The 12,458-nt window shown below is 50.8% G+C and overlaps 1 protein-coding gene across 1 annotated transcript in view; it reads left to right on the forward strand.

Annotated features, from left to right (window-relative positions):
* LRP4 (LDL receptor related protein 4) overlaps positions 1-12,458 on the forward strand; it is a 52,067-nt gene that overhangs the window by 1,852 nt on the left and 37,757 nt on the right. The window contains exon 2 of the mRNA XM_053202529.1: positions 450-767. Within this exon, the coding sequence (XP_053058504.1) occupies positions 450-767 (318 nt within the window). The remainder of the gene's footprint in view (positions 1-449; positions 768-12,458) is intronic.

A 12,458-nucleotide genomic window follows, 5' to 3' on the forward strand; every position in this document is an offset into this window, starting at 1 on the left:
GATACAGCACTCCAGGCCCCCTGATGTCCCTTGTTTGATGTTAATAAAGACCTAGAGGATTATGCATTAGCAAGCCTTGCGTATTCTGAGACATCAATAAAGTCTGGGCTTGGGGCTGGTAGGGGGGCAGGGGTCACGTCCAGGAGACTTGGGTCAGCCCGGGTGCTCCTCTCTGGCACAGAGTAGAGTGAGAGGGATCGAGAGTTGCCGCTGGGATAGTTTTTTTTTTAAATTAGGGACATTTGAGCAGTAGTAATGGGGACACGGAGGGGGGCTCTCTCGAGGACTAGGAATGTGGGGGCGGCCTGAAGAGGAGCGAGGCCAGCGCAGGAGGCGCTAGCGGGTGGGGGCCCGGGGAATCTGGGGGGGGGGGGGCGGTGGAGCGGGTGGGGGGGGGGACGGGGGCCGAGGGCGGGAAGGGGCCGGCCCGGCGCTGGGGGCGGGACCAGGCGCGGTGGCTGTGGCGGGGGCTGCGGCGCGGGGGGCGGGGCGGCCAGGCCCGGGACACCCCCTCCCGGTCCCCTGGCGGGGCGGCTTCGGCTCCGGCAGCACTGGAGGCAGCAGCGGCCGGAGGGCGACTTGCGGGGCGCGCCCGCCGCCGCGGACCGGGACGCTTTCCCTTCGGGACCCTGCGCCGACTCTCTCCTCCGCGCGGTCCCGCGGGAGCCGGCGGGACCCCCGGCCGGCAGGGAGCGCCGGCGGCGGCCGCGGCACCATGAGGCGGCCGTGGGGCGCGCTGCTGCTTGGCGCCCTGCTCTGCGCACACGGTAAGCGGCGCCGCGGAGCCCGCGCCGCCCGGCCCGCCGGGAAAGTTTGTCCGTGGGTCCGGCCGCTGCAGGACTCACCTCCCGAGAGCGGGGCGGCGCGCGGGCTGGGGCCTCAGACCCCGCGCCCTCACTCCACGCAGTAACCCTGAGCGTGCTTCCCGGGGAGGGAAGCAGGAGCTCCCCCAGCCCTTCCAGCGGGAGAGGGTCGGCCGTGGAGGAACTCCCCGGCTCGGATCTGGGCCGGGCTCAGGGAAGATCCGAGGCGCCCGCCGTCTTCCCTCGCCGCTGTTTGAAGAGCTGGGGGCTGCTTCCCTTTCAGGTTAAGACACGGTCTCTGGGTCCTTGGTGCGAATGAATGTGTGCGAAGAAAGGGAGGCGGGGAAGGATGGTTGCTAAACCATAAATTGTAAAAATCCCTCCTTGCAGGGGCCGGGGGTCTCGGGCGGATTGCGGAGCGGGGCTCCAGTGGAATGCTTAGGCTCTGGGGAGTCCTCTGTTCGGAGAACAGTTCCTCGGACTCCAGACCTTGCTCCCACCGAGGGTCTTCGGGTACTGCTTGCTCGCAGCATCTCCCCTTAGTGGTGTTTTGGGTTCCCTCTCCTGGCTGCGACCAATCAGCTTCCTGCCCTGGATCCTTCCCGGTGGGGGAGAGGGGGAGGAAACCGGGCTGGAAAAGGGGCAGAGGAGGGACACGGGGAAGAAACTGCTGGAAGGCTCCCGCAGGTCCGTCCTGGCCGGGGTAGTGGGGCGGGGGTGCGGGTATCACCGAACATCACAAGGCAGCCCCCGGGTCCGCGCGGCGACCCTCGGGGGAGCTGGACGGATAGCAGCAGAAGTGCTGCTTCATCTGCTCCTTATTAATAACTTGTTTGGTGCCCGTGCGCAACTGTTGTGTGTGATTAGGGCTCCACTGGAATCTGTTTCTCCGCAGCCTCCGAAGCACCATGGGTGTACCCCTTGATTTAGCAGCTGCCTCTAGTTTGTGCCCAAAGATCAAAAAAGTTTGATCTTTGAACCCCAACCCTATTCAACCGGGGGGGGGGGGGCGGAATCCGAATCTTCTCAGTCTCGCAGCCCGGATGAGGGGGCGGGCTCGGATTGGAGGGGTCTCTAGACCCTGGCCTTGCTTGCACCGATTCTTTTCTTTAACGTACGGGAGCTCGTGTGGAAACAGTGCAGATTTCGGAACTTCCCTGGCATGGCGTGGAGATGCCTGGGCACTCGTTTTAAAGATTGGTTTACCTCCCAAATCCAAAACAGAGTTCTCGTGTCTGTTATTTAAACTACCCGTAGGTTTTAAACGACTTTTTCCATGCCCTCTCTAACGCCCACTGAGCTCTTTCTCTCCGCTCTCGGCTCTTCCTCTCCGCGTAGTAGCCTGGCGGAGCCACGTTCCTGCTCGCGCTGTGCTCTCCCCCTCCCGGGCTCTCTCCTAGAAGGTTATTTGTAGCCTCTTTGGCGTGTCGGGACAGCGGCCCTACTGGGGTAGGAATGTAGCTGCTCTTCCCACCACATGGGCCCCTTAAAGGGACAGCTATGCTTTTTGGGGGGTTTCCCCCTTCGGGCTGCGAGAGAAGGGGATGGAACTTTCCTCTCGGCCCCCTGGAGGAAGTTTTGAAAAAGATCAAGGGAAATGGCAATGCACTGGGAAAAAAGGGAAAAAAAAAAAAAAAAAAAAAAGTCTAAAACGGATACCAACAAAACCAGAGAGGAGATTGTCGCCTTCTGCCCTAGGGAAAGGGGAGCTGGAAGGTTCTGGGCTGAGACTGGCCAAGAGGATTTTATTGCTCCAGAGCTGTCAAAACTGCATATGCTACATCTGCACTGACAATGGGGGTAGAAAATTGAGTGTATTTAATGCTTAACAGAAAAAGGCCGAGAGGGTACTTCATAACTCTTTTGGGTTCTTTTTAAGGACAAAAATTTAACAGAAACTTCTGAGCGCGGGAGACTTTCTGTGCACATGCACAAGGACACTCAGTGATATGAAGATCTAAACTTCCCCTAGGCTAACACTTAACCATCCTTGGAGGTGAAGGGGGGAGGTAGGAGAGAGAGGATAGATTCGTGGTTCATCAGTGAGACTCAGCAGTTGCTCAACCAGAAATATCACCAAGAGAGTCCCTAACACAATGTTTAGGGGCTCAGGGAGAAGACCGTGTTTTATAGTAGGTCAATGACCACAACTAGGAGTGGATTCAAGACACTAAGGTTTAAGGCGCTTATTTGGATGCTGCGAGTCCTGTGGGCTTTTCCTAGAGCTTATGTCTTTGGCCTGAGCTAAACAGGTTGGGGTTGACACTCCAACTTTATAGATTTTAGAAGGAAATTTGATTGCTGGTGATAGCCCTGGGTATCTTTCTCCTGAGGGTTGAGGTGAGGCCTCAGGCAGTCTACCACCATTGGAAGACTGGAAACCATGTTTCCTATGGAGGTCTCTTCCACGTAAGCAAAAAACTGAAAATTCTGCCCAGGGGCTTAGGTAGATAGAGGACTCTTTCTGAGATTGAGTGCAAAGGAGGAGAGCTGAGACTGGTCTCCCTTCCATCTATCTGTTGTCCTGGTGCTTGGTTGACCTTGTCCCTCATCTCATAGGACTTGTGAAAGATGCTTGGCTTGTCACTGATTTTGGATTTCCTCTTCTGTCCCCTGTTGAATATCGGATGACATCTTTGGGACTGGCACATGGTATTAAGAATGACAGGTGCAAGAGAACCAGTCTGGCTGTGTCTGATACAGAACACGTTGGGCATGTCCATCGTCTGGGCCAGCAAAGAACACAGAAGGTCACAGAGGACAGGGTATTTGATAGGTCTTTGCTGACTCTACTGATTGCTAATCTTGATCCCTAAGAAGAAGAAAAGTGGGAAGGATTGGCTATGTTGTTTCTTCTTGGAAGAGACGAGCAATACGAGGGGCTTCTTGAATAGGGAATTTCGGGAACTATGTGAAGAAAAAGACTTGTCTTTTTGAATGATTGGGCACAACTCATAATTGTGACACAGTTCCATGCCCTTGGTGACTAGGTCTGTTAGCCTATTCCAGCCACGATCTCTAACTTCCTTGATGAATCCTAGCCACAAGTTTTGCCACAGTTGCCTAGGTGTGGGGCATCTGGGCCCCAGACTGTGTCTGGATTACCATCTCATCTTCAGCATCGGAAGCTCTTCTCCCCTTCTCAGTGTGGTGGGATTCAGTGTCCCAGGAAAGACTTCCTGCTGACTAGTTGGCTGGCAGAGCCCAGGTTTAGCCCTATAAATAGCTCTGATGAATGTCTGTAGTTGCCACTCTCCATCCAGCCTAGAGCTGACAGGGTCAGGTTCTTTCTCTGAAATACACTCAGGAGCATCTCCTAAACTGGGTTCTGCACTCATTCATGTGTTCATTCATTCAGCAAACACACATTTCCCAAGCACTATTCTTAATCACCACATATATAGTTCAGTGACGAAGAAGCACAGGCACCAGGCACACCTAGGTTTAAATCTGGGCTTCGACATTTCTTGGTGACCCTGTGCAAAACACTTAATCTCCCTGAACTTCAGGGTTCTTACCTGTAAATAGGGCGGGGGGGGGGGGGGCAGAACTGGAGTAGTAATACATTTTCATGTGAGACTATTATAAAAATTAAATGAGATAATAGTATATTCAAACCACTCAGCACAGACTGCTCTGTTCTACAGGCTTGGATAAAACGTTAGCTGTTTGTTAGCAAGTCTGCATAAGTAGATTAGAGATGGTTCTTCCATCTAGACTATGGGAGACAGGTAAATCATTACACTAACTACAGTGCCGTGTGCTGAAATGGAATGAAGTTTAGCTCTTCATTTCAGCTGGTTTTTTGCTTTTCTCTTTTAAAGATCTTGCTCCTTCTTCCCACTACCCCCCCCCCTTGAAAACCTAATGAAACCTAAGCATAGTTCCCTCCTGTCCACACATCCAGAAAAGAGATCTGTTAAGCTATATCATGAGTCCAAGGAGCCCACTCCACCTTAGTTCTCCTGGGAGAGGTCCTAGGAGATGGGGTTTTCCTTTGGGAGCTTCCTTGTTAAAAGCTCTGTGGTCAGGGATGTGGCCAGGCACCTCACTCTAAGGTTGCCATGACCTGGGGCGAGAGGTGCTGGCTGAGGTCTCTTGTAGCTGGAACAGTTTAGAATTCCAAGCTCTCCCTCCCACTGGCCTGGGAAAGGAGTCAGGCCCCAGAGCTCATAAGGTAGTAATTGCCCCAATTTGGGGGCTGGGCTGTTGCAGAGCCGCCTTCCTTCATGACTACCGTCTTCAATCAGGAATCCTGTCAGTGTGCAGGGATAATTGATGTGGGTCTCAAGCCCATGAGTCGCCCCCAGCCCCCAGCTCCTCCACCCCAAAGTTTGACCCCTGTTGTCTCTTTGTTTCTTCCTTTTAAGTTGGTGCCAGTGATGTCATGTTTTTGGGGGCTGCGGAAAGTTGACCGTAACCAAGAGCAGCCGTTACGAAGAGCTGATTCACTGGCCTTCCTGGCAGTCGTTTGACTCCATTTTCTGCTCTGTATTTTTGATTTAGCAAGAAAGAAACATCTTCGGTGCCCTTGGGCACCTCTTAACGCCCTTTCGAGCAGACTTCCTTCTTTCACTGCACTTAGGCATTCCCATCGCTGAGTGGATGGACTGTAGGCGTCCCTCACACTAATTCCCTTGCGCATTTGGGTCGGAGTGAGGCAGGGAAAGGCCCCGCCTGAGACCCAGCTGGGGAAAGCCTCACTGGGATTTGCTGCAAGCCCTGACTTGGCCTACAGGAGTTCCCCCCCTCACCTCTGTGCGGAGCCAAGGATCTGAGCTCCGAGCAAAGCCGGAAACAAAAGACTGGGAGCAAACCTCCCATCTGGCTGGGAGGCAGCGACACAAAGGTGCTGCTGCATAATTTATCACCAGAGGTTTTTCTGGGGCCGGGAAGCTCCCGGGCTCTAGACAGAGCCTTTTTGGAGGAGAGGGACCCTCCCTCCCCCTGTCTTGGTGTCGTGTTGTGTCCTGTCGGGCAGGTAAGGAGTAGGATCCTGGGAGAGACACCTGATTAGCACATGAAATAAAGCTTGGAAATTGTGCCTCTCCAGGCTCAGCAGCTCCATTTCCTGCCAGGACTGCAGGGCGGGGGTGGAGAAAGCTTTCCAAATGTTCCCTTAGTTGGCCCCAGCCTTGGGAGCCCGACTGCCACCACCTTTTGGGTATGGATGAGGACAAGAGATAGTTTCTGTGTTGGGTCGACTAGAGCCTTCTGGAAACCAGATACAGATGCCAGGTTATAATATCCATAAGCCTAGCAAATAAGAAAGGGGAGGTCCCTTTTCCTCTTTCCACTCCCCCTAACCTCCCACACACCAGGCCTTTTAAACAAGACATTTCAACCATAGGCTCAGAGAGGCAGTCAAAGTGAATGGTTCCAAAATGTATCTCCCCCAAATAAGAATTTGTGTTCTTCAGGGAATAATTGCTGGTAACCACAGTTTTACATGTAAAATCCAGTTTTACATCACAAACTGGGACATGTGGTCTAAATACTACAAAGGTACTTTGGGGGGTAGTTTAACATCTTAAAAGCTTTTGCTATATCCCTGGCACTGTGGTGTTGACCTCGTCTTATCACATTTACCCCTCACAGTGTCCTTATGAGGTAGGTCCTGATAGGTTCCTGTCTTACAGAAAGGAAACTAAGGCTCAGAGCAGTTTATATCACACAGCTAGTGGGTAACTGACCCAGGATTTGAACCCAGAGCCTAAGCTGTTAAGCTTCTAACCCATACTGCCCCTTAGTATGGAATATTTTCTATCCAAGCTATTAAAAAAGATCTGGGTTGAGACTATCTATATTTCATCTCAGATTGACTTTTCTGTTTTCAGTCTTCATCTCCTCATGTAATCTTAATGCACAAAGAATTACTTTTCTGTGCTTTGATAGAGGGAGGCTTTAAAAAGCTCCCAGGAGGGGAGATGAGGTTTGTTGCCCCTGTGAAGCCATGTGTTCTTGTGTGGGCCTTGTGTTTTGAGAGGTAGAGGAAAGCAATATGTTGAGCAGCCCCCTCACAGAGCACAGCCACATTTTGGATTTGTGAGATCTGTTGACTGAGCTGCTGGGCAGGGTAAGTAGACTTTTGAGGACCTGGATGGAAACAGCCTGGTATCATAGCTACTTTACAGGGTTGAGAGAAAGGAGACATCTAGATGAAGATGACAGGATTACCAATGAAAACAACAGTAATAGCTGCTTACTGTGTACTTCATGTGTATTATTTCATTTAAATCTCCCAGCAACCAGCTACTATTGGTACTGTTACTACCCCCATGTTACAGTAGAGGAAGCCAACCCATTTCTGAATTGCTCTGTGATTTAGGTTCTGCGTGCTCTTTTCTATACTTGCCTCCTAGGAATCGGTTGATGATAAACGGGGCAAGGGTAGAGGATACTGTATGCCTCAAGCTCCTCCAGAGAAGCGCAATAATAATGCAGGACTCTTGCCACAGTACTCTTGTCCACCTCTTCCCGTGGCCATTCACACCTCTAGCTTAACCTTTGGGGCTGGCCCTGTAGCTTGGCCCACAGTAGGGCTTTAAGACATCTCAAGACCTGAAACAGCAGGGCTTAATCATGGGGTGGCTGCATGAGACAGTTCTGGGTAGGTCAAATTCTATCAGAGTAATAGCAAGAGCTATGGTTTACTGAGAGCGGAGTATGTGCCAGGCATTATGCTAAGTGCTTTTTATGAATTAACTAATTCTTATAACGTCCATGTGAGATGGGGGCTATTCTTATCCTGATTTTCCCGGTGAGAAAGGTATAAAGAGATTTGAATAATATGCCCCGCATCAGACAGCCAGGAACTAGCTTAGTTTTTGTTCCCATGCTCTTAACGCTATGTTCTCTGCCTCATAACTTTGGAGGCTGACCATTAAGGACTTCTTTTCCATCGTTAGGAGTGGCAAGAGAGGGCTGAACTTGATGGGACCAGTAATCATGTGTCTGACGCCCACTAGGAGAAGACTTCACTTGGTAGATTTTCAAACTAGATGAGGTTGGCTGGCCTCTAGGGATTTAGGGGCAGAACTAAGTAGAATCCTAACATGTCAGTATCACTGCTTGACAATACAACCAGTGAAAGGAACTCTTGTTGGAGAAGGGGGTGAACTTGACCTGGATAGGACTAGGATGCCACCTTAAAAAGAAGATTCCTATTTTCTTCAGTAAAGATTAGGTAGAAAATAACTATTTTATTTTTGGTATTCTGGGCCTCTCTTTTCCTTTGACTCCAATCTCTCACAAGAATCTAGCTGAACATGTCATTCATTCATTCTACAAATTTGTATTGATCAACTACTACATACCAAGCATTGAACTATGCATGGTGAATACAAACACAAAACTCCATACTATACAGTTCCAACTGCTAGGAGACTGAAGAGCACCTGGTCCGTTAAGCAAACAATGATGCCACAGTGAGCTAAACGCTACCAAAAGAGGAGGCACAAAGGGCCTCTGGAGCACAGACCAGGGGCTTTCAATTCATCTGGGGCCGCATGGGTCCAGGTGGGGCAGCATCAGGAAAGGGTTCACTTCCTGGCCTCCTTCTACCAACCATTTACCTTCTTTGGTGTTGGTTCTGATGTTTTCTGCATAAGCCCTGCCCTTTGAAACAGGGGCTGTTTTATAGGCACCCAGAGTTCTCCCGGTTCCAGGTATCTCGTGGATGAGGTGAGATTTCCAAGTGGCCCCTTGCTGTGACTCCTTTTAGTGATGCCATTTTTGTCTTGCTACATGGGCATCCCTTTCAGTTAGAGACACTGACCACTGCCCAAGGAGCTGAAATCAGTGGATTGGTCCCTTGATTGGCCTGGATGTGTAGTTCAGGGTCATTTCAAATAACTTATCTTCATTAAATAAGGTTTATATCCTCACCATTGCCACAAGTGGACACGAGGAGAGAGGAGAGCTTTGGTGTGTTACAAGAAGAACCCTTCTCTGCTATGAATGATGGTTCTTCCCTTTCTGTTGTAATCTGTCCCCCACTGGTAACTGTCCTATCCCAGCACTCACAGGATACTCCTTCGGCCTTCTCATGTCTGGTTCAACTTGAAAAAGCTGCTCTGTAGCTGTCTATAGTCACTGTACACTTTGGGCCTCTAAGTGACAGGTGTGGTCCCCCTTCAGTTGAGTGTTCTATGGGATGGTGGAGAGCTGTGCCTCTCTAACCTTAGTATGCATCGGTGTCATCTGGGAAGCTTGTTGAAAGTCTGGATTCTGAGGTCACATTAAAAGAATACTGGTCTAAGGGTAAGAATGGGGCCGCCATCCTGGCTGTCCTACTTACCCCATGACCTTGGCCAAAGCAGATGACCTCACCTCTTAAGTGGGGCCTGCAGTAACTACTTAGGGTTATTGTAATGATTAAGGGTGAATGCAAGTGAGTATGCAAAAGCAGCTTGCAAACTCTACAGAATAACTGCAAAATACAATTCTTTGTGGTCAGAAGCTCTGTTCCTTTCTGGACTAGCACCACACTGAGGCACTGGTTCAAAGGGCTAGGGCTCCAGACTGTCCCTGTTTCACCACTTCACCTTAGGGCAAGAGACATTGGTCTTTAGCTGGAGCAGTAACCAGAAGGAAACATCACTGCTTTGAGATCCATAAACTCACTGTATATCTGCTAATCGAGATTGTGTGAAGGAGAGGGATCCAGACGCCCCAGTGTTATAAATTCCCCTTTTTGACCTCAGGGTTTTGGAAATTCTCATAATAGCGATACCACTTATTGGGAGGCAGGGTAATGAAGTGATTAAGAGCAGAGGCCCTGGGATCAATCTGCCTGGGTGTGAATGCTGGCATCAACCCATAGTACCGGTGTGACCTAATGGCAGACTTCTCTGTGTCACCTCCCAGGGTCGTTGAGAGCATTCAATGATGTAGCATATGAAAAGCAGTTGGAAAAGTATTTGAAGAGCACCTCGTAAATACATACTCAGTAAATGATGCTTGTACTATTATGAAGCTTTTGTCATGTACAAGTCCTGTGCTAATAAGCAGTTTACATGGATTCCCATTTTATGGATGAGGAAACTAAGGCTCAGAGACCTTAAGCAACTTACTCAAAGTTGTAGAGTTGGCGGTAGGAAACAGGATTTGAACTCTAGTCTCTCTGACTCCAGAATCTGTGCTCTTTACTACAATGATACACTGTATCTGGTATACCAAATGGATGCTTCCCTTCTTTCCTTCATAAGAAAACAATGAGTAGTTGGTAAGGTGACTGAGGCAAGGGAGGTGAGGTGTCATAATGGGATTTTGGTTAACCTCCCAGGAAGACCCTTTGAGCACATTCACATGTATCCCAAAAGCTGGACGACTCGCCTATCAAGGGGAGGGAACACTTGGGGAAAGATCTTTTCACTGTTGAGTAAAGGCTGCAGGCTGAGGGAGTGTGGCTGTAAACAGCTTTCAAGGCCAGAAGCATAGCTGAGTACTCTAACTTAACACTTTCCAAAGTGAAGCCTGCCTATGCCATCGCCCCCCCCCCCCCCCCATTTGTTTCCTTTCTTCATTCATCATTCTTTTTTTAGAAAAAGGTTAAAAGCTGTCCTTTCTGCTCACAGCCAGGACTTGACTGAAAAGGCAGAATTCCACCTCTGGGGATCCCGAGGGGCAGTGGTTCTCTAGAAGAGCTGGCTTTCTGGAGTGTGATGTGTCTGTTTACCGGACGAAAGCCCAAGCCAAGGGTTTGCCTGACCTTCACGTGCTGACGTTCAGATGTTGCTCTGACATGCAGGAAGTCCTGGCTCTTCAGCTGCCTGCAACTAACTTGATGCCCACCCGATGGAATGCTTTGTTCCTGAAGTCTGCTGGGAGAAAGCAGGACTTCTTTTATCACTCTGCCAAAAGCGGGGGTGGGGCCCTAAAAAAAGTCGACCTGGGACTGAAGGCTACTCTACCTTCAGTATTCTTTTTGACCTGCACACAACACCAGGATAGTGCTATTCTTTTAAAAAAAAAATTTTTTTTTTAATGTTTATTTATTCTTGAGAGACAGAGTGTGAGCAGGGGGAGGGCAGAGAGAGAGACACAGAATCTGAAGCAGGCTCCAGGCTCTGAGCTGTTGGCACAGAACCCGACACAGGGCTCAAACCCACAAGCTGCGAGATCATGACCTGATGGAAGTCGGCTGCTTAACCGACTGAGCCACCCAGGTGGCCCTGGAAACTGCTATTCTTGATCTCCTAATCCCGGTGCTCAGGTTTTTAAAATCAAGGCCTTTGGAAAAAACTAGTCCCTGCATCTCCCACACCCTACACCCCCAGCCTGGATTTATTGAGCATCTTTGGTGTGCCAGGGCACGAGGGTAGCTTCGTCCACGTTTATCGTCTGGTCCAGTCCTTGTGGCCTTTCACAAATGAGGAAACGGAGGCTCGGGGAGCTAAGTGACCTGTACAGGGTCACGCAGCCGGTGGGTGGAACCCAGTCTGTCTGCTCCAGGTCCAGGGCTTTCTCCTCTCCCCCTCCCCCCAGGCCCCTTCATCCTCTCTGTTGTCCTCACCCCCTTGCCCTGAACTCCACGTGGGGCGGCTCTGCTCCCTGCTGTGTCCTTAACTTCCATTGACATTCGGGGCTGGAGAATGTCTTTGTTGCGGGAGCCTGCCCTGTACGTTGTAGGCTGTCTAGCAGCATCCCTGGCTTCTACCCACTAGATGCCAGAAGCACCACCAGTCACGACAACCAAAAATGTCTCCACACATTGCCAAATACCACCACCACCACCCCCGCCCCCGGAGGAAAGACTGTCCCTGGTTGAGAACCACTGGGTCAGTCTTATCCTTCCTCTTCACCACCCCTCCCTGCACAGGGGATCTACATGTTGGGAGGCCCACTGAATGGAGTCCTTTGGAATACCTAGTCTTTGCGGTTTCATCCAGCCAGAATTCCTGAGAGTGGTGCCTATAGCTGTGATGAGCTGGTCACACTCCAAAAGTTGCTCAGGGTCTGAGTGAAAAAAGCCCCTTCCTTTATCGGTGCTTTCAGAATAGGCCCAAGAGGCTGGGGCTGGGACTGGGGTAGCCGGGTCGTCAGTGCTTCCCTGGAGAAGGATCCTCTGTTCTGCACTTGCAGGGAGACCTGGACAGACAGGAACCCTGGGCTTGGAGTAAAGCCTTCCTGTGAAGAGATGCTGCACCCCTCAGACAGATTCCTTCGTTTTCCACAGGAAATCTGGCATCTTTTCTAGGGAAGCCAATTCCCTTAGCTTGCGGTGGGGGACAGAGGGATCTCATTTGAGAATCTGGTGAAATCTGTGGCCCTACATTTTGCCTATAGTTTCAACAGCTCACTGGTCCCAAATGCCAGCCATCTACCCACCCAACCAACCATCCATCCATCCATCCATCCATCCATCCATCCATCCATCTGCAGGTTAGGAACCCATGCCTTATACTCACACTTACCCTTGGAGATTGAAGTGGAGAGGGAGGGCTCCAGGGCTCTCTCCTTGCTTTGGGGAGTGGGGGGGTGGATGACAGTACACCCTTTCATTCTGGGCCCTAAATCCTTCCCTGTTCCCGCACAGCCTGAGGGCAGGGCCCAGCTAAGGGGAGGAAGGGGAGAAGAAAGCAAGGGGGAGAGATGAGCAATGAGCAGTGGCCCCCTTCTTTCCCAGCTGCAGCAGCCCAGCGGGTTAGATGA

The sequence above is a fragment of the Acinonyx jubatus genome, chromosome D1 (genome assembly GCF_027475565.1).
Source record: "Acinonyx jubatus isolate Ajub_Pintada_27869175 chromosome D1, VMU_Ajub_asm_v1.0, whole genome shotgun sequence".
In the NCBI taxonomy this organism is placed as follows: domain Eukaryota; kingdom Metazoa; phylum Chordata; class Mammalia; order Carnivora; family Felidae; genus Acinonyx; species Acinonyx jubatus.